The 19,547-nt window shown below is 42.5% G+C and overlaps 1 protein-coding gene across 2 annotated transcripts in view; it reads left to right on the forward strand.

Moving 5' to 3' along the window:
• CEP20 (centrosomal protein 20) overlaps nucleotides 1-14,951 on the forward strand; it is a 34,924-nt gene extending 19,973 nt beyond the window's left edge. Inside the window, exons 2-5 of one of the 2 annotated variants that reach the window (XM_069734093.1) lie at nucleotides 3,140-3,337; nucleotides 3,575-3,659; nucleotides 8,714-8,841; nucleotides 14,691-14,951. In XM_069734093.1, coding sequence (XP_069590194.1) covers nucleotides 3,140-3,337; nucleotides 3,575-3,659; nucleotides 8,714-8,841; nucleotides 14,691-14,767 — 488 coding nt within the window. In that variant the 3' untranslated portion in view covers nucleotides 14,768-14,951. Of the gene's footprint in view, nucleotides 1-3,139; nucleotides 3,338-3,574; nucleotides 3,664-8,713; nucleotides 8,842-14,690 lie in introns of those variants that run through there. The other variant, XM_069734094.1, reaches the window with a different exon arrangement.
• Nucleotides 14,952-19,547: the final 4,596 nt, after the last annotated feature.

Consider the following 19,547-nt stretch of genomic DNA (forward strand, 5'->3'; position numbering starts at 1 on the left):
TCTCAATCTGAGCAGAATTCATCTTCCAACTTAAAAGAATTATTAGCGGTAGAACGCGCTTTAAATAGTTTCCTTATACCCCTACAGGGTAGACATGTCAGATTTTTTTTTTCAGACAACCAGGTGACCGTAGCCTATATTAACCATCAAGGAGGTACTCGGTCAGGTTCGTTAATGGATGTTGCGAATCGTATTTTTCAGATGGCCGAAAATCATCTGCTATCCCTTACGGCTCTTCACATAAGGGGAAAGCTCAATGTCGTGGCCGACTATGTAAGCCGCAACAAACTCGGACAGGGAGATTGGACATTGTACAATCTGGTTGAGGATGATCTGATTCAATTATGTGAAAACAAGGAAAACAAAAAGCTACATCGGTTCTGCTCCTTAAACCCCAGGGAAAACCCATATGCAGCGGACGCTCTCCTAATTTCGTGGCACTTCAATCTCGCTTATGCCTTTACCCCTCTGAACTTAACTCCGATAGTTCTGAGGAAGATACGGGAGGACAAGGCCCGGGTAATCATGGTAGCCCCATTCTGGCCCAGAAGGTCATGGTTTCCGTGGCTGATGAAGATGTCCGTTTCCCAGCCTTGGATTCTCCCAGAAATACCAGATCTTCTCTCCCAGGGCCCAATCCTCCATCCACGAGTCGCCAATTTACATCTAGCGGCGTGGAATTTGAGAGGTCATTACTAAAGGCGAAGGGTTTTTCTCGAGACCTAGTAAATACATTACTAAAGAGTAGAAAGGTGTCTACGACAAACATTTATGTCAGAATTTGGGGGAAATTCTTGGAGGTCTCGGGGGCACATATTGGCCAAAAAGTCTGTATTAATAAAGTTTTTGAATTCTTACAGAAGGGATTAGAAATGGGTTTAGCCACAAGCACTCTTTGAGTTCAAGTGTCGGCTCTGGAGGCGCTGTACAATAGTAAGTTAGCCTGTAATCACTGGATATCTAGGTTTTTCAAGGCTGTCACTAGGTCCAGGCCAGTTATTAAGTAGAAATTGGTTACATGGGACCTAAATTTTGTACTGGCAGCTCTGATGGAAGCTCCATTTGCACCTATTCATACTGTCCCAATTAAAATCCTATCTTTTAAAAACGGCCCTTTTAGTCACGCTCACATCCGCAGGAAGGGTTAGCGATCTACAAGCCCTATCTAGACAACCTCCATACATGCAGTTTAGAGAAGATGGTTATTTTGAAGCCTGATCCTCTTTACCTTCCAAAGGTAGCGTCAAATTTTCATAGATTACAGGAAGTTGTTTTACCTTCATCCTGTTGTAACCCCACTAATGATAAAGAGCAAAAATTCCGGCGCATTATTGCTATTGTTAAGTTAATGTAGTTAAATGTTGTATACTAGGTGATTTATAAGACGTCAGTGATTTAACATACACAGTTTGTCACTTTTGTAATACTTTTAGATATAATAATGCATGACCCCTATCTGTATTTCATACTGTTACTAATAATGACAAATGCAAACGTGTGTATTGTGCAGTTTATTCTGGAATTAATAAACAAATTTAAAAAAAAAAAAAAAAGAGCAAAAATTCCATTCTCTAGATGTAAGAAGATGTCTTCTTAGATATATTTCGGCTACTAGCGCTTAGAAGAAAGAAAAATTCCCTATTTGTATCCTTCCAGGGAGTTAGAAAGGGGCTTAGTGTCCTAAAACTCATTAGCTAGATGGATCAGGGAGGCAATTTCTTTAGCTTAATCAGCAGGTGGCGTGCAGATCCCGGAAAGTATAAAAGCTCACTCCACTGGAGCCATGGCTACTCCCTGGGCAGAGAGATCAGAGGTGTCGATTGAAGACATTTGTAAGGCGGCCACATGGTCTTCTCCATCTACTTTTCTTAAACACTATAGACTAGATCTGGGTAGCTCCTCCGATCTCACGTTTGGGAGAAAGGTGCTTGAAGCAGTTGTCCCTCCCTAGTCTCTTTTACTTCTCTGAAAGTCTCTCGTGGTGCTGTCATGGCGACTGAATAAATACGTAAGCTACTTACCGGTAGCGGTGGTTTTCAGGAGCCCATGACAGCACCCTTATATTCCCTACCCTTTTTTCTTTTTCTCGTCTTGGTCAACACCCTTTTTCCATTTAAGGCCTAAGTTTTTCCACCGGGTGAATTGTACTATGTTTAAAATTAAATTGTGTATATGCTACTAACCAAGGAGATCCTCTCGTGCTCTGTAAACCAACTGATGCGGGAGAGAGGTGCCGGACTTTTTATGTTTGTAGGTTTCCTGTCCCTGAAGTGCGGATCCCCTATCTCGTGGTGCTGTCTTGGGCTCCTGAAAAACACTGCTACCAGTAAGTAGCTTACGTATTTCAAAACTAGGTAGGGACACCTCTTGAGGATATAACGATGTTGTAGGAATCCAATTTGCAGGATTTCTGAGCAAAAAAACTGGTGACAGGTTCCCTTTAAATGGATTTGATTCTATCATTGCATTAATGACCCATTCATAGGATGTGTGATCATTCGATCAGTAGAGATCTGACACCTTCTGTGCTGCTGTTATCATTATCAACACCACCGCTCGATACTCTGCTGTATTCCTCCTGGTACTCAGATCAGCTGCTATTACCTAAAAAGACGGCCACTAAACCGTGTTGTGTTCACTGTTACGCTCCACATCCGACCACTGCTGGAGCTGGTAACCACTGCTGGATGGGTGCTTGGTGCCGGACCTCCACTATTCTAATATTAATTACCTTTTTACAAGTATAGGTCATCAATATCCTAGTACTAAAAAAACCTTTTGGGTCTGTGCACTTGATCCGGAAGTGGCAGCGCTTTGGACGCAGCACATGTTCGCTGTGGGTAAAGCGCTGCCATCTATTGAACGTAGGTGAATCTGCATGTGTTCACTGAACCGTGCAGATTCAGTGGTCGGACCCCCACGGATCAACAAGTTATTACTTATCATGTTTATAGATGATTCCCCAGAGAAGACCTTTAATATAGTTATGAATGGCCTCTCTCCATACCTGTGCTTTGTCTGTGGATTTGCTGCACAGACTAAAATGAATTTGTGCTATTTTTGTTACACACATCCAATATAACAATGGTATTTTAGATTTAATACTTGGTTTTATTTTACATCTTATTTTCTTCTTTAGTTTTGACAGATACGTTGGATAAAAGAGGCGTGCTAGGACAGCTCAAAGCTCGGGTGCGGGCCGAAGTGTTTGCTGCACTGAATGACCAGAGCGAACCTAGACCTGAGCTGTCACATGAAAATCTCCTGATTAATGAAATGATCAGAGAGTATCTCGAATTCAATAAATATAAGCACACGTCATCTGTTCTATCTGCAGGTACAGCCATCATTTCCCCCTCTGTCACCGGGCTAACCCCTTAGTGATTTACGTTCCTTGCAGAGAGGAGGCCATAAGTGCTGCACTTTTATATTGGCATCACAGCTGCATCAAGTATTTTTTTTTTTTTTCATTAATTATAAAATGTTGATAAATTTAACATAAACTGTCACATGCTAATATTTGTTTCCAAGTAGCGCATATATATACACATAATTGTTTTTTATTTTTTTGCAGAATCTGGTCTATCGGACGTCCCTCTGGATCGCTCTTTTTTAGCAAGAGAACTGAACCTTATTGAGGATACAAGAGCTCAGTCAGTGTAAGAGAATGTATAAGTTACTCACCAAAAAGGAAATAAAATTCATAAAACATCACAGAAAAAAGAATCCATATTCACCAACACCAGGCTACAATATTAAAAGGGCTGTTCAGGCTTGATGTTAGTCTGCAGTCACTTTATGTGACTGCAGACTTTTGTATCCTTTCAGCATGCACTGTGCACGCTCAGCATTCACTGATGCCGGGAGCGGGCGATCGTATGACCACACATACGTGATCTAAAAAGGATCTGTCACCAGATTTCATAATGCAAAATGTATACATTGTTAAACCTATCTTAGACCGGATAAGACTGGTGTATTTATTTTGAAAATCCTTTCCATAAAGACTCTATATTCTTGATCTTAAGATGAGCATTTTACGAGTCCTGCTATTATGAAATAGCTCATGATTCGAAGTGTTCTTAGTCTGCGCCCACCCGGCCTGCCTGACCGCTGCAGCTTGTACTGAACAGTGTGAGATCTCAGCAGCAGGGAGGAAGGACACCGAGGAGCGTCATTCAGGTGGGCAGAGACTTGACTTAAACATTCATAGAGGATGAGGCTGGTAAGTACACCAGTCTCATCAGATCTTTATAATGTTATATGTAGTTTGCATTATGAAGTGTGCTGACAGATCCACATTGAAGGGGAAAGTTATCAGGGAGCCTGCAATTATTGCAAAAAAAAATCTTAATCTTTAATTATCCAATTATTCCAATATACAGTAGACAAACGCTGAGATTACACAATAGCCGTAGTCATGCACTGATTTTGCAGAGCATTAGAGCCGTGTTTTGTGTAGAGTGTGTGTTCTATTAAATGAAGGGGTTGTAGAGGATGTGTCCTATTCCCCAGTGCACAGCAGTAACGTGTGTAGACATGCTTTGTCTTCAAGAACATTTGCTTGGTAATATTTGACAGCCCCATGCAAATTAATAGAGAAACCTGACACGCGCATCACTTCTCCGTCTCTGGTGACGGGTTCCTTGTAGATCTCAACCAAAACATACGAAGGACCATGATCTATCAACCATGTCAGTAGTCCAAGGCTGGTGGATCAGAGCATTGCAAACCTCCTACAGCTTGCCCTGGACATCTCTGCTGATTAGTAGACCCTCGCAACGTCAATTTAATGACATTGCAGTAGCCTCCTAACAGGGTCTTGTGCATCTTTTTAGATCTACTGTTGTTCCCTTCCCCATTTACCAAACCTATTTTGTGGAGATTCCACATATGTCCAGTATAAGATGGGATAAACCCTTAACCCATTACTAAAGTTATATTTTAAAGAGCACCAGTCACCACTTTTTATGCACTAATTGGCGACCTCAGGAGAAAGTGGCTGAAGAACTAACAGTTTTTATTATTTCTTTTTTTATGCTCTTTGTTGCAGAGGTTTTGGATTGTAAAGTTCTTGATCAGTGTTTCCCGTACTCCAGTTGTCATGGCCGCTCACAGATCATGTTCTCGGGATTTTCATAGTATTGCACGGGTGGTGGAAATATCATCAAGGCATCAAGAATTCTCTCACCTGTGCAGTTCTATGGAAATCCTGAAAACATGATCTGTGGGGGCCATAAGGGTACCGTCACACTATAACATTTCGATCGCTACGACGGTACGATTCGTGACGTTCCAGCGATATCGTTACGATATCGCTGTGTCTGACATGCAGCAGCGATCAGGGATCCTGCTGAGAATCGTACGTCGTAGCAGATCGTTTAGAACTTTCTTTCATCGCTGGATCTCCCGCTGTCATCGCTAGATCAGTGTGTGTGTGTGACACCGATCTAGTGATCTAGCGATGCGATCCAGCGATGCGTTCGCTTGTAACCAGGGTAAACATCGGGTAACTAAGCGCAGGACCGCGCTTAGTTACCCGATGTTTACCCTGGTTACAAGCGTTAAACTAAAAAAAAACAAACAGCACATACTTACATTCTGGTGTCCGTCAGGTCCCTTGCCGTCTGCTTCCCGCACTGTGACTGCCGGCCGTAAAGTGAAAGCAGAGCACAGCGGCTGTGCTTTCACTTTCACTTTACGGCCGGCAGTCACTGAGTGCGGGAACCAGACTGCAAGGGACCTGACGGACACCAGAATGTAAGTATGTGCTGTTTGTTTTTTTTTAGTTTAACGCTTGTAACCAGGGTAAACATCGGGTAACTAAGCGCGGTCCTGCGCTTAGTTACCCGATGTTTACCCTGGTTACCCAGGGACCTCGGCATCGTTGGTCGCTGGAGAGCTGTCTGTGTGACAGCTCCCCAGCGACCACACTACGATTTACCTACGATCACGGCCAGGTCATATCGCTGGTCGTGATCGTAGGTAAATCGTATAGTGTGACGGTACCCTAAGGGCTGGAGGTTGGGAAACACTGCTGTAGATATTGGCTGCCACCGTGCTCTGCGTGAATCCCAGGTACCAAGCCGTTATTCCCCGATTTCCAAAGCGTTTGATACCGTGCCGCACAAGAGGTTGGTACACAAAATGAGAATGCTTGGTCTGGGGGAAAATGTGTGTAAATGGGTTAGTAACTGGCTTAGTGATAGAAAGCAGAGGGTGGTTATAAATGGTATAGTCTCTAACTGGGTCGCTGTGACCAGTGGGGTACCGCAGGGGTCAGTATTGGGACCTGTTCTCTTCAACATATTCATTAATGATCTGGTAGAAGGTTTACACAGTAAAATATCGATATTTGCAGATGATACAAAACTATGTAAAGCAGTTAATACAAGAGAAGATAGTATTCTGCTACAGATGGATCTGGATAAGTTGGAAACTTGGGCTGAAAGGTGGCAGATGAGGTTTAACAATGATAAATGTAAGGTTATACACATGGGAAGAGGGAATCAATATCACCATTACACACTGAATGGGAAACCACTGGGTAAATCTGACAGGGAGAAGGACTTGGGGATCCTAGTTAATGATAAACTTACCTGGAGCAGCCAGTGCCAGGCAGCAGCTGCCAAGGCAAACAGGATCATGGGGTGCATTAAAAGAGGTCTGGATACACATGATGAGAGCATTATACTGCCTCTGTACAAATCCCTAGTTAGACCGCACATGGAGTACTGTGTCCAGTTTTGGGCACCGGTGCTCAGGAAGGATATAATGGAACTAGAGAGAGTACAAAGGAGGGCAACAAAATTAATAAAGGGGATGGGAGAACTACAATACCCAGATAGATTAGCGAAATTAGGATTATTTAGTCTAGAAAAAAGACGACTGAGGGGCGATCTAATAACCATGTATAAGTATATAAGGGGACAATACAAATATCTCGCTGAGGATCTGTTTATACCAAGGAAGGTGACGGGCACAAGGGGGCATTCTTTGCGTCTGGAGGAGAGAAGGTTTTTCCACCAACATAGAAGAGGATTCTTTACTGTTAGGGCGGTGAGAATCTGGAATTGCTTGCCTGAGGAGGTGGTGATGGCGAACTCAGTCGAGGGGTTCAAGAGAGGCCTGGATGTCTTCCTGGAGCAGAACAATATTGTAACATACAATTATTAGGTTCTGTAGAAGGACGTAGATCTGGGGATTTATTATAATGGAATATAGGCTGAACTGGATGGACAAATGTCTTTTTTCGGCCTTACTAACTATGTTACTATGTTACTATGATGCCTGGGGCCATTTGTGGAGATGTTTGCTTTTTTTATGTATGTATATGTTTGTTTTTTTTTGTTTTTTTTTGTATGACACCGCCTGCTTCTGATTGGTCAGTATCATAAAAGTAAATGCTCCTAGAGAAGAATCTCTAATGTTCCTATGGTTGAAATTAGCATATTAGGTGTCCTATAAATTAAAATCTCATGACCCAGATTTGTCAAGTGTCGTTGTTCACCCCAGTTTTTATGGTGGGGAGGGGGGGTGGGTGTGCTTTAATCAGACACACTGGATTTATTAAGAGTTGCTGCCTCTTAATGAATCAGGCATGTCTGAAAAATGATCATGAATTAGATGACCTGTGACATCAGCCCCATCATTTTGTATAAACTTTCTTCAAAACTCCAAAAGTAAAAAAATAAAATAAAATCACAATTTTGCGATTTATCAAAGTGTTGGTGAATCAGGGCCAATATCTCCCCAACGAAAAATGTAATTCAGATCTTCAGTAATTGTATAATGGTGTAACCAGTTTAGCATGTAAAAAAAAAAAAGTCCTTAAAGCGTCACTCCAGCATTTTTTTTTTAAATTTACCGAAGCTTCAAATCTAAGTCCCCTGCCCCATCTTATACTCTCCCTCCGGCATCTACATTTGTTATCGCCGCTCCAGTCGCGGTCTCCAGCAGTTTGTGACCTGCCGCCTGCTCCAGCGGTTCATGCAGCGAGCCGGAGGACACAGCTCAGTACAAGTCTGTGAGGGCCTCGTTCTGATCTCATAGACTTGCAATGATGGCTTGTGACGTAATGTCTGACTTCTGGCCACTTAGAAACTGGGCTCACAAGATCAGCGGCACCAAAAAATGGGGAAGATGCCAGAGGGTGAGTAGAAGTGTAGGAGCAGGGACCTTAGGTTTAAAGCACCAGTGCAATGCCTCGAAAACAAATGTTGGAGTGGGGCTTTAAAGGGAATCTGTCAGGTGATTCATGCTGCGCTAACAGCTGGCACCACAAGTCGCAGCCAGGCATGTTATTCTGAAATGCTTCAGCATTTTACTGGAAATTATTCTTTGAAGAGTTCCTGGCAGGGGATTGACCAATATCTCCCTATGTACCCATGAGAGACCTGCCAATCGCATGCAGTGGCGCTGGGAAGAGTCTGTTTGGAATGTCTTCAGACTAGTTTCACTCCCGGTTGGTTCTTCATGGTATATTTTCTCTTAGAAGCTGGAACTTTCCAGAAAATTGTATACCTGGCTTCAATCATTCAGCCAGACTGATTCATGTTGTTCGTACTTTGGGGCCTTAAGACACCTGACTTGTTCCCTGCTAAACTCTTGGATAGGATAAAAATGTGTTTTTTGGGATTGGCATGAGCTTCAAGTTTTCATTTCCAGGTGAATTTCTTATACATGCTGTTCTGTCTTGTTCTTCCATTTACAGACCAATCCTATATGGCTTGCTGGCTCATTTCTTACATGCACACAGGGAGATGCCTTGTCCCTCCGCGCTGGGGCAATCCTCAAAGAGACAGACACACGCTGAATACTCCGCCAACAGAGCTGCAAAAGGTAATTAACTACTTTTATTTTCTTGCCAGTGTGAATAAGACAGTCATAACAGGGGATTTCTTAATAATCGGTGATCATGGTTCAAGTGCGACCCAATGTTTTGTTGGATCGCACTCTTACCAGTAATACGGGCGTTTGTACAATCCCGTGGTCAGATCTGATATTTGATTTGGACATATCACTTCAATTGCCATTAGGGGGAGCTACCGATCCTTACAATCTTATTACAATCAGCCTGTTTTGCAGGCATTTTCCTGATTTGTGTAGATTTCTTCAGAAATAGCATGCATTAAGTCTAAGCACCTCTGTCCTGTCACGTAAGAACCCATCAAGTCAATGCATAGGACTTTGTTTAGGCTACAGAGCCAAGACGTGAGGGGTGGTATGTGTGACCCAGTCTCCTGACTCTGCCCCGTTGGCATTCATTATGACTACTTTGCTGCAGTTATGGAGACAGCCATGGGCCGTGACTAATATATATATATATATTATATATATATATATATATATATATATATATATATATATATATATATATATATATATATATTTTTTTTTTTATGCATTACAGAAGCAACATATTGTGAATATTGATTTTATTGTTTGACTTCTTTTTTGTAGAACTTTAGACTAATACAAGATTTAAATGTCCAGCCCTAATGTAGGATAGGGGGTCAAACATTGCACGTGTATTTACTTACAGACATGTATCCCCTAAAAGTTTGGTGTCCAGCTCCGATCTTCTCTGCTCAGTGACATCACTGCAATTGCGACTAGCCGGATCGCTCTATGCATGAGCCACTTATTTTTGAGCACGCTTATAAATCATTTTACCTGTTGAACAAGTGCTTTGCTTGTTTATTAGGTGATTGGCAACCTGTTTATTATTCCCCCATGATTATTGGGGAACGAGTATTCCTAGGAAAGCTCGTTCACTGCAATCATACCTTGCAAATGCACCTTAACAAGTTGAGCACATGTAATCAGACCCTGTACCAAATCAGATCATTTTTCACCTTTTGGTGATTTTTTTTTTTATTTATTCATTTTTTTTAATTTTACTATGACTGTTGTCCTATAGCCTTAATCAAAAGAGCTACTGTTTCAAAGGCGCCAAAATTATTCGAAAGCGCCAGACTCCTTCTACTTTGTGGAGCCCATACATCATCAACTGGAATCTAAGCCCGCAGTCAACTGCTGCTGATTTCCACTATGTCAACGTATCCATCTATTCTCTATCTCCCAATAAAACGTAGTAGGAGTAGTGGGGAAAAGGCCAGAAAGTAGAATATTTTTGCTCAAGTAAGTCTAGTATAAGGTAAAAAAAGTGACGACTTTACCTTAGAATTGTGGCACACGGCCCTTTGTGACAATTTCCGTCTCTATAGTTCTAGTGAATGTGCTTGTAGGCATTGGCAGACGTGGCATGTGTGAGCTCTGAACATCCTGATCTTCCATTTTTAGATCTATTTTTACATGTATTAACATGCATTTCTTCTAGAACATTACACTTTGATGTGAAGGTGCCAATGAATGGTGGTGTGTGTGTATTCACATTGATTTCTCCACTTGCTGATCACATTTCCATCCACGATTAATGAAATGGTTTATTTTGCTTTGCGCAGAAATAATGACAATCTCCCTTGAAATATCAGCAATCGCCGACCAGACTCGCTCATGTGTGTTCTGCTTAAATGGAACAGATTGCAGAACTGTTTAGAAAAATGTAAAAGAAACACTTAAGCTCTTAATCTCGATCCTCGTCCGTTTATATATTTGTCAGCGTTTATGAAGGAATCTTGGACAGGACAATCTGTTGTAAAATTGTTCTGAACTTCAGAAACTGCGAATCTCATAATTGTTTATGATACATTTCATTTCATTGCACTTCCCAGAGTGTAAGTTTCTAATCTGTAGAAAATACCAATCAATAGTTCAGTGCACAAAACCAATTGTCATAAATGTTTTATCTCTTGGGCAGAGTGGAGAAGGCTTCCCGCTAGGACACACCTTCTCATTTAAAGATTTTTCTGTATTTTCACGACTATGAAAATTGTACATTCGCACTGAAGGCATCAAAACTATGAAAAACAGGAACACAGGTGGAATTATATAATTATTATTATTATTATTATTATATAAAAAGTGTGAAACTGAAATTATGTCTTCTATTCTAGGTTCTTCAAAGTAGCCACCTTTTGCTTTGACTGCTTTGCACACTCTTGGCATTCTCTTGATGAGCTTAAAGAGGTAGTCACCCGGAATGGTCTTCCAACAATCTTGAAGGAGTTCCCAGAGATGCTTAGCACTTGTTGGCCCTTTTGCCTTCACTCTGCGGTCCAGCTCACCCCAAACCATCTCGATTGCCTTCAGGTCTGGTGACTGTGGAGAGCAGGTCATCTGGCGTAGCACCCCATCACTCTCCTTCTTGGTCAAATAGCCCTTATACAGCCTGGAGGTGTGTTTGGGGTCATTGTCCTGTTGAAAAATAAATGATGGTCCAACTAAACACAAACCGGATGGAATAGCATGCCGCTGCAAGATGCTGTGGTAGCCATGCTGGTTCAGTATGCCTTCAATTTTGAATAAATCCCCAACAGTATCACCAGCAAAGCACCCCCCACACCATCACACCACCTCCTCCATGCTTCACGGTGGGAACCAGGCATGTAGAGTCCATCCGTTCACCTTTTCTGCGTCGCACAAAGACACGGTGGTTGGAACCAAAGATCTCAAATTTGGACTCATCAGACCAAAGCACAGATTTCCACTGGTCTAATGTCCATTCCTTGTGTTCTTTAGCCCAAACAAGTCTCTTCTGCTTGTTGCCTGTCCTTAGCAGTGGTTTCCTAGCAGCTATTTTACCATGAAGGCCTGCTGCACAAAGTCTCCTCTTAACAGTTGTTGTAGAGATGTGTCTGCTGCTAGAACTCTGTGTGGCATTGACCTGGTCTCTAATCTGAGCTGCTGTTAACCTGAGATTTCTGAGGCTGGTGACTCGGATAAACTTATCCTCAGAAGCAGAGGTGACTCTTGGTCTTCCTTTCCTGGGGCGGTCCTCATGTGAGCCAGTTTCTTTGTAGCACTTGATGGTTTTTTTCAACTGCACTTGGGGACACTTTCAAAGTTTTCCCAAATTTTCGGACTGACTGACCTTCATTTCTTAAAGTAATGATGGCCACTCGTTTTTCTTTACTTGGCTGCTTTTTTTCTTGCCATAATACAAATTCTAACAGTCTATTCAGTAGGACTATCAGCTGTGTATCCACCAGACTTCTGCTCAACACAACTGATTGGTCCCAACACCATTTATAAGGCAAGAAATCCCACTTATTAAACCTGACAGGGCACACCTGTGAAGTGAAAACCATTCCTGGTGACTACCTCTTGAAGCTCATCAAGAGTCTGCAAAGCAGTCATCAAAGCAAAAGGTGGCTACTTTGAAGAACCTAGAATATAAGACATAATTTCAGTTGTTTTACACTTTTGTGTTAACTATATAATTCCACATGTGTTAATTCATAGTTTTGATGCCCTCAGTGTGAATGTACAGAAAAATCTTTAAATGAGGTGTGTCTAAACTTTTCGTCTGTAACACACACACACACACACACACACACACACACACACACACACACACACACACACACACACACACTCTGTGACTGAAAGCTGGAGGCTGCAGGGATGAATACGGTTAATTTCCACCTGGCAGCCGGGCTTTCAGTTTTGCGGCTGTGCAGTCTTAGTACGCTTTTAACCTGCATATTAACCCCATATCTATAGGTTGTGTTTTTTAACATGACAGGTTCCCTTTAAATGAAGTAGGGCAGCACAGTGGCTCAGTGGTTAGCACTGCAGCCTTGCAGCGCTGGAGTCCTGGGTTCTAATCCCACCTTGGGGAACATCTGCAAAGAGTTTGTTTGCTCTCCCCGTATTTGCGTGGGTTTCCTCCGGGTTCTCCTGTTTCCTCCCACATTCCAAAGACATACTGATAGAGAATTTAGATTGTGAGCCCCATCTGGGACAGTGATGATAATGTGTTTCAAAACTGTAAACCGCAGCGGAATATGTTAGCGCTATATAAAATATAGATTATTATTAAGTAAGGATTCTCCATGGGAGAAAATCCCTTTTACTTAAAGAAAACTTTTCACCAAGTTCACCAGCACTGACTGTGAGCGACCCTAATACTGAGCTGCTGTCAGTCAGTGTCGGGGGCATGGTAACTTGTACCGCTGTCTATACACAGAGCGGCGACTGAAACCGCGCCAGCGCCACCCCTATTACTGGAAATTGAGAATAGTTATTTTCTTCCCAGCAGCGGGACTCGATGTGGGCGACGCACGGTGCCAGAACTCTTTTAACCTGCATATTAACCCCATATCTGCAGGTTATAGCGTTATTTTACATGACAGGTTCATTTTAATCATTTTATAATAAAGGATATAATTTTGCGTGTGCTTGTTGCTCACCAGATCTCTGCTAGCTGCCATTGAATGTAAACTACGTACCCTTCCTGACTGTGTGCACTAGTGCAAATAAACCTCATTATTTGTAAAATGTTTAATTTCCCTTTTATTAGTATTAGAAGGTGGGAAAGACGGAGGGAATCCAGACCTACAGCTGCATATATACGTTTTCTAAAATATTGCATATGTTCTCATCTCGGTAAGGCCCAGTGCAGTATTAGGCCATGTTCACACGTTGCATTTTTTTTTTTTTCTACAGACAAAACCTGCTCTCTTGGCAGTAAAGAAGCTGCTTAAAATTACCAGGATTTGCTGTGTTTTTAATGTCTTTTGTGCGCTTTGATAAAGTTTAGCGCCCCAACAAAAACGCAGCAAAATCCAATACCTGTGTTTTTTGCACGTACTCATGCTTTCTATGGGTGAAACAACGCTGAAAGAGAAATGCAGCAGTTTTCCAACTCATTCAGGAAAAAAAATCAATGTGTGCGTGAGATTTCTGAAATATCATAGCTTTCGCTGCTGTAAAACGCAGCTTAAAAGTTGCATTAAAAACCACAGCAAAACTGCAACATGTAAACATAGCTTTAAAATGAGGCACTGTTTTTTTACCGAGTCTACACAGTAGTTAAAGGCCTTTAAAGGGAATAACAATGTGATTTTTGGAGATGATTATGACGCCGTTTTGATTGAAAACATGTTAGTGACGCACACTGCATCACAAACACACTGGGGGCTGTTTAGTTGCTTAAAATGACGTGACTGGTTCCTTTTAAAGGGGTCATGGGCAGGGGTCCCAGCCCTGTATTCCTGCCCCCTGCATTATCAGTGTGGTGCTCAAGCACATGTCCTGTCACTCCATTCAATGTTTCTGGGTGTGACGGAAACTTGTCCTGTCTCCATTTCCCCTGGAGTGGAAGGATGCATGCACAACCACAACTTTAATCAGTTTCCTCACTGCGTTGATAATTTGCATTTTTTTTTCGTCTTTCAGAGCCTCCCATTGTAAAGCTATTTTTCAATCAAAATTTGCACCAATTTTGTGCTTCGATTTGCAAAAAAGTCTCAGGAAAAAAAAAACCAATACTGTTAGCAAGTAGGATCTACATTGTATCTAATATAATTGGCTACATTGTAAAACCTTTATCAAAAGAAACCTAATTAGTCCGATATCCGCAGACAAAGTGCCGGATAAAAGAGCGAAGTTCTCCGATGTTCCATATTGGGGCCAAGCAAGGAATGAGACGTTTGTTACATTATTTATGGATGAATGGATCGGTCACATCGTCATGAATATCTGTACTCCTGTTAAAAGAATATATCAATCCGAATATTTTTTATTGTAGACTAAATATTTCACTATATTTTCTTATTTTTCAGGTGCTCATCTAGAACCCACGGACATGATGCAGCCCAGCTCTGCTGATTCATATGTACCCCAGGGCGCACACAGATGACAACCTGTTATGTTTAGTTTAATTTGTATATATTTTCATAATTTTATTTTTTTAGTCTCTGCACGAAAAAGAACGTTCGTTGCAATTATATTTTCAACCTCTGTATCGGCCGTGTATTGAGTGCGTTGATTTTAAGTTATATAATGGAATGGTAATAAATGATCCTCATTCTTTTTGATATTTATATTTGTGTAATTGGACTGAATCATTAGAAAAATATGCAAAATTAAACAGTAATAAAATCCCCGTATCCAGCAGTTGAGGATTTTGGCTTAAACTGAGCTGAAACTTTATGCAGAGTAGATTTTACTGTTAATTAGGTTTAGTTGGATGAATATAATAAATGTATAAACTATAATGTTGTTAGTTCTGTCGACACAACATGACAGATTAATACAAGCACGAGCGCTCGGTGCACCCTTAGTGTGGCCAAAAACGGGTCACTCCATTTTATCTCATGCTTGTTTTCCACCTTTCTCTGCCTTCTTATAACATCCGAGCTGTCAAAGGAAGAGAACAGAGATGGATGAAAATCAACTAGATGGGAGTGCGCTGAGCAGCTTGGTTTGGACTGAACCATTTTGCTGCTGTTCAGACTTTTAGAAGAGAAGTTCAGGATATTTTTTTGTGTTTTTCCTCTGTTAGCAACTGTGTATGTGTAATGATTGCAGTGACATAGTCGTTTCGGTCCATTCCATCACTACGTGACCACATTTGTGACCCGCCATATCACTTGGTGTCTGCTATGTGGGGTGGAGGTTTCTTTTTCTTTTTTTTTTTTCAATTATTTTGTGTTCTCAATGTAAGTCTACGAGACTCATAACCAGGGTAGTGAACCTCACTCCGTCCGATAGACTTGCATTGAGAAAAGTGCTCTCCTGCTGCTTTTAATGTAGATCCAACATAAGGTTGTGCGTACAAATTGCGTTTTTGCTGTTTTTTTTTCTTTCCCACATGTTGCTTGTTTTTTCCTTGCAGATCTGCAGCATGTCCATTCCTAAGCGTATTTCACCAATACTAATTTACGCTGTGTTTTTTTTTTTTGGCTCAATTTTCAGCAGAATTGTGCACACAGCCCCCCTTTTCTTCATGGTTGTAATTGATTTGATCTCTTCTATGTAAATTTGCCACCAAGGATCAAGCCTGTACCTATCTCAATGCCTTTTTATTTGCACTGCGTCTTCTTTTTGCTTTCCCTTCTCTTAGGCTATGTGCACACGTTGCGGATTTGCCTGCGGATCCAACGCTGCGGATTTGCAGCAGTTTTCCATCCGGTTTACAGTACCATGTAAACCTATGGAAAACAAAATCCGCAGTGCACATTCTGCGGAGAATACCGTGCGGAAATGCTGCGGTTTATTTTCCACAGCATGTCAGTTCTTTGTGCGTATTCCTCAGCGTTTTGCACCTATTCCTCAATAGGAATCATCAGGTGTTAAAACACAGGTGAAATCCGCACAATAAACGCTGGAAATACGCGGGTAATCCGCAGGTAGAAAGCAGTACGGATTTTTCAAAAACTGAGCGGAAGAATCCGCACAGAAATCCGCAACGTGGGCATATAGCCTTTGACCCCGATTCATCATTGCTGTTTCTTCAGCGCTTTATTAGTGACTTTTAGTATCTGTGCCATATTCCTTAAAATGTTTTTTTTTTCCTCGACCGCTTTGCTTAGTGAGATGTTTTAGATTCATGAAATTACTTTTCACAAATGTCGGTACTGTACTTGGCACACCAGGAGGCTAAATGCAGTTAATAAAACTTTAAATTCATATTAAAATCTAATTGTAAAACCAGTGTAACTCCAAAAACAGAGGATTCAGCATGATCTAAGCTCCTCAATTATAACTTGAAGAGCACACCATATGACTGCACTGATCTCATGATGCTCAACTTCGAAAAGATAGAATAAAATGGCACTCACCATCCAATAATCTCCTTGTTAGAAAAGCAATAACAACGTATTCCAAAAGAGGCAGCGGTACTACTGTGGATGACGTCCATTTGCATGTAACATTGATCGCCGATCCTTAAAAGCGTTGTTACACGCGCCCACCCGCCTTCTTCTTTTGGACACTTTTTTTATTTTTTTTTATGGCTTGTGAGTGCCACTTTTTGTACATTTTTGATACATTTTGTGGCATCACTATTAGGGCGCAGACAGGCGGCCTACAGCACGGACGAGGATCACCATGGACTGACCAGCGGCTCCCCGGATTTGGGTGTGATAGCATGTATTTCTATGCAGCTGTCATGCTCTGGTGGGGAGAACCGCTGGCCAGTCCGAGCATTGTGGTGCGATCGTTGTCCATGTTATACGGCCGTCTGCCCTTATTTACAACATGCAACTGCTCTGATAGAGCATTAAAGGGGTTGTCGATGGCACAAAAGTCTTTAGTCACTATCCAGGTTTAGACTTCAAGTCTGCAGTCACCCTGTGAGTCTTCACAGTGCGCGGTATTGAGACCGAGCGGTCTTGACAGGTAAGTGATATGCATCCTCCCGGCCACATTCTGACTAGACGTGCATGGTGCCTCAAGTCATATGTCGACCTGGTCTCGCCACCAGCACTGGTGAATCCTTACAGTGCGTGCTTTGAGTGTTCACGAGTCTGCATTCACACCGAGTGACTGCAGACTTCTGTGAAAACCATGGCCAACTTCTTTTAAGTATAGTAACAGTGAGTTGTAGGCAGACATGTACTAACATAGATTAAGCGCCTCGCTATGACAAAAAGAAATGGAGCACTCTGTCTTGACTTATCAATTATAGCTACAATGTAATGAGATAAATTTTACTGGATACAAAGTTCTAAAGGTACCATCACACATAACGATATCGTTAATGATATCGTTGCTTTTTGTGACGTAGCAACGATATCGTTAAGGAAATCGTTATGTGTGACAGCGACCAACGATCAGGCCCCTGCTGGGAGATCGTTGGTCGCTGAGGAAAGTCCAGAACTTTATTTCGTCGCTGGACTTCCCGCTGACATCGCTGGATCGGCGTGTGTGACGCCGATTCAGCGATGTCGTCACTGGTAACCAGGGTAAACATCGGGTTACTAAGCGCAGGGCCGCGCTTAGTAACCCGATGTTTACCCTGGTTACCAGCGTAAACGTTAAAAAAACAAACACTACATACTTACCTTCAGCTGTCTGTCCCCGGCGCTGTGCTTCTCTGCACTCCTCCTGCATCCTGTGTCAGCGCCGGCCAGCCGGAAAGCACAGCGGTGATGTCACCGCTCTGCTTTTCTGCTGACAGTGCAGAGGAAAGCAGAGCGCCGGAGGACAGACAGCTGAAGGTAAGTATGTAGTGTTTGTTTTTTTTACTTTTACGCTGGTAACCAGGGTAAACATCGGGTTACTAAGCGTGGCCCTGCGCTTAGTAACCCAATGTTTACCCTGGTTACCGGCATCGTTGGTCGCTGGAGAGCTGTCTGTGTGACAGCTGTCCAGCGACGCTGCAGCGATCGACATCGTTGTCGGTATCGCTGCAGCGTCACTGAGTGTGAAGGTACCTTAAGTATAGGAGTGAACTTTTTTCTAGACTCTACATAGCCTATTGTTCTAAATTGAGAGCAATCAAGCAGACCTAACTACACTGCTCAAAAAAATAAAGGGAACACTTGCAATAACACAATGTAACTCCAAGTCAATCACACTTCTGTGCAATCAACCTATTCAGTTATGAAGCAACACTGATTGTGAGTCAATTTCTCCTGCTGTTGTGCAAATGGCACAGACAACAGGTAGAAGTGATAGGTAATTAGCAAGACAACCCCTATAAAGGAGTGGTTCTGCAGGAGGTGACCACAGACCATTTCTCAGTTCTCATCCTTTTTGGCTCTTTTGGTTACTTTTGCATTTCGTCATTTCTCTCACCCCTAGACGTACAGTAGCATGAAGGAAAAGTTGCTCAGTTAATGCAGCTCATCCAGGATGGCAGATCAATGTGAGCTGTGGCAAGAAGGGTATGTATGGTTAGCACAGTGTCCAGAGCATGGAGCAGATACCAGGAGCCGTGGAGGGGGCAATAGGAGGGCAACAACCCCCTCCTTTGTGCAAGGAGGAGCAGTGCCAGAACCCTGCAAAATGACCTTGAGCAGGCCCATGCCACCAACATCCACGTGTCTGCTCAAATAGTCAGAAACAGACTCCATGAGGGTGGTATGAGGGCCCGATGTCCACAAGTGGGTCTTATTATGCTTACAGCCCAACACCATGCAGGTCTATTGGCATTTGCCAGAGGACATCAAGATTGGAAGATTCGAAATTGGCACCTTGTGCTCTTCACGGGTGAGAGCAGGTTCACACTGAGCACATGTGATAGTCTGGAGATGGTCTACTGCCTACAACATCCTTCAGCATGACCGGTTTGGCAATGGCTCAGCAATGGCGTGGGGAGCCATTTCCTTGGAGGGACACACAGCCTTCCATGTGCTCGCCAGAGGTAGCCTGACTGCCATTAGGTACCGAGATGAGATCCTCAGACCCCTTGTGAGACCGTATGCAGAAGCAGTGGGACCTGGGTTCCTTCTTATGAGGCAATAATGCTACGGACTGGCCTGCCTGTTCCCCTAACCTGAATCCAGTCGAGCAAATCTGGGACATCATGTGTCGTTCCATTAATGCCAGGTTGCAGCACAGACTGTCCAGGAGTTGATGCTTTAAAGGGACACTGTCACCTGAATTTGGAGGGAACAATCTTCAGCCATGGAGGTGGGGTTTTTGGATTTTTGATTCACCCTTTCCTTACCAGCTGGCTGCAATATTGGATT

This window comes from Ranitomeya imitator, chromosome 7, assembly GCF_032444005.1.
Source record: "Ranitomeya imitator isolate aRanImi1 chromosome 7, aRanImi1.pri, whole genome shotgun sequence".
Classification (NCBI taxonomy): domain Eukaryota; kingdom Metazoa; phylum Chordata; class Amphibia; order Anura; family Dendrobatidae; genus Ranitomeya; species Ranitomeya imitator.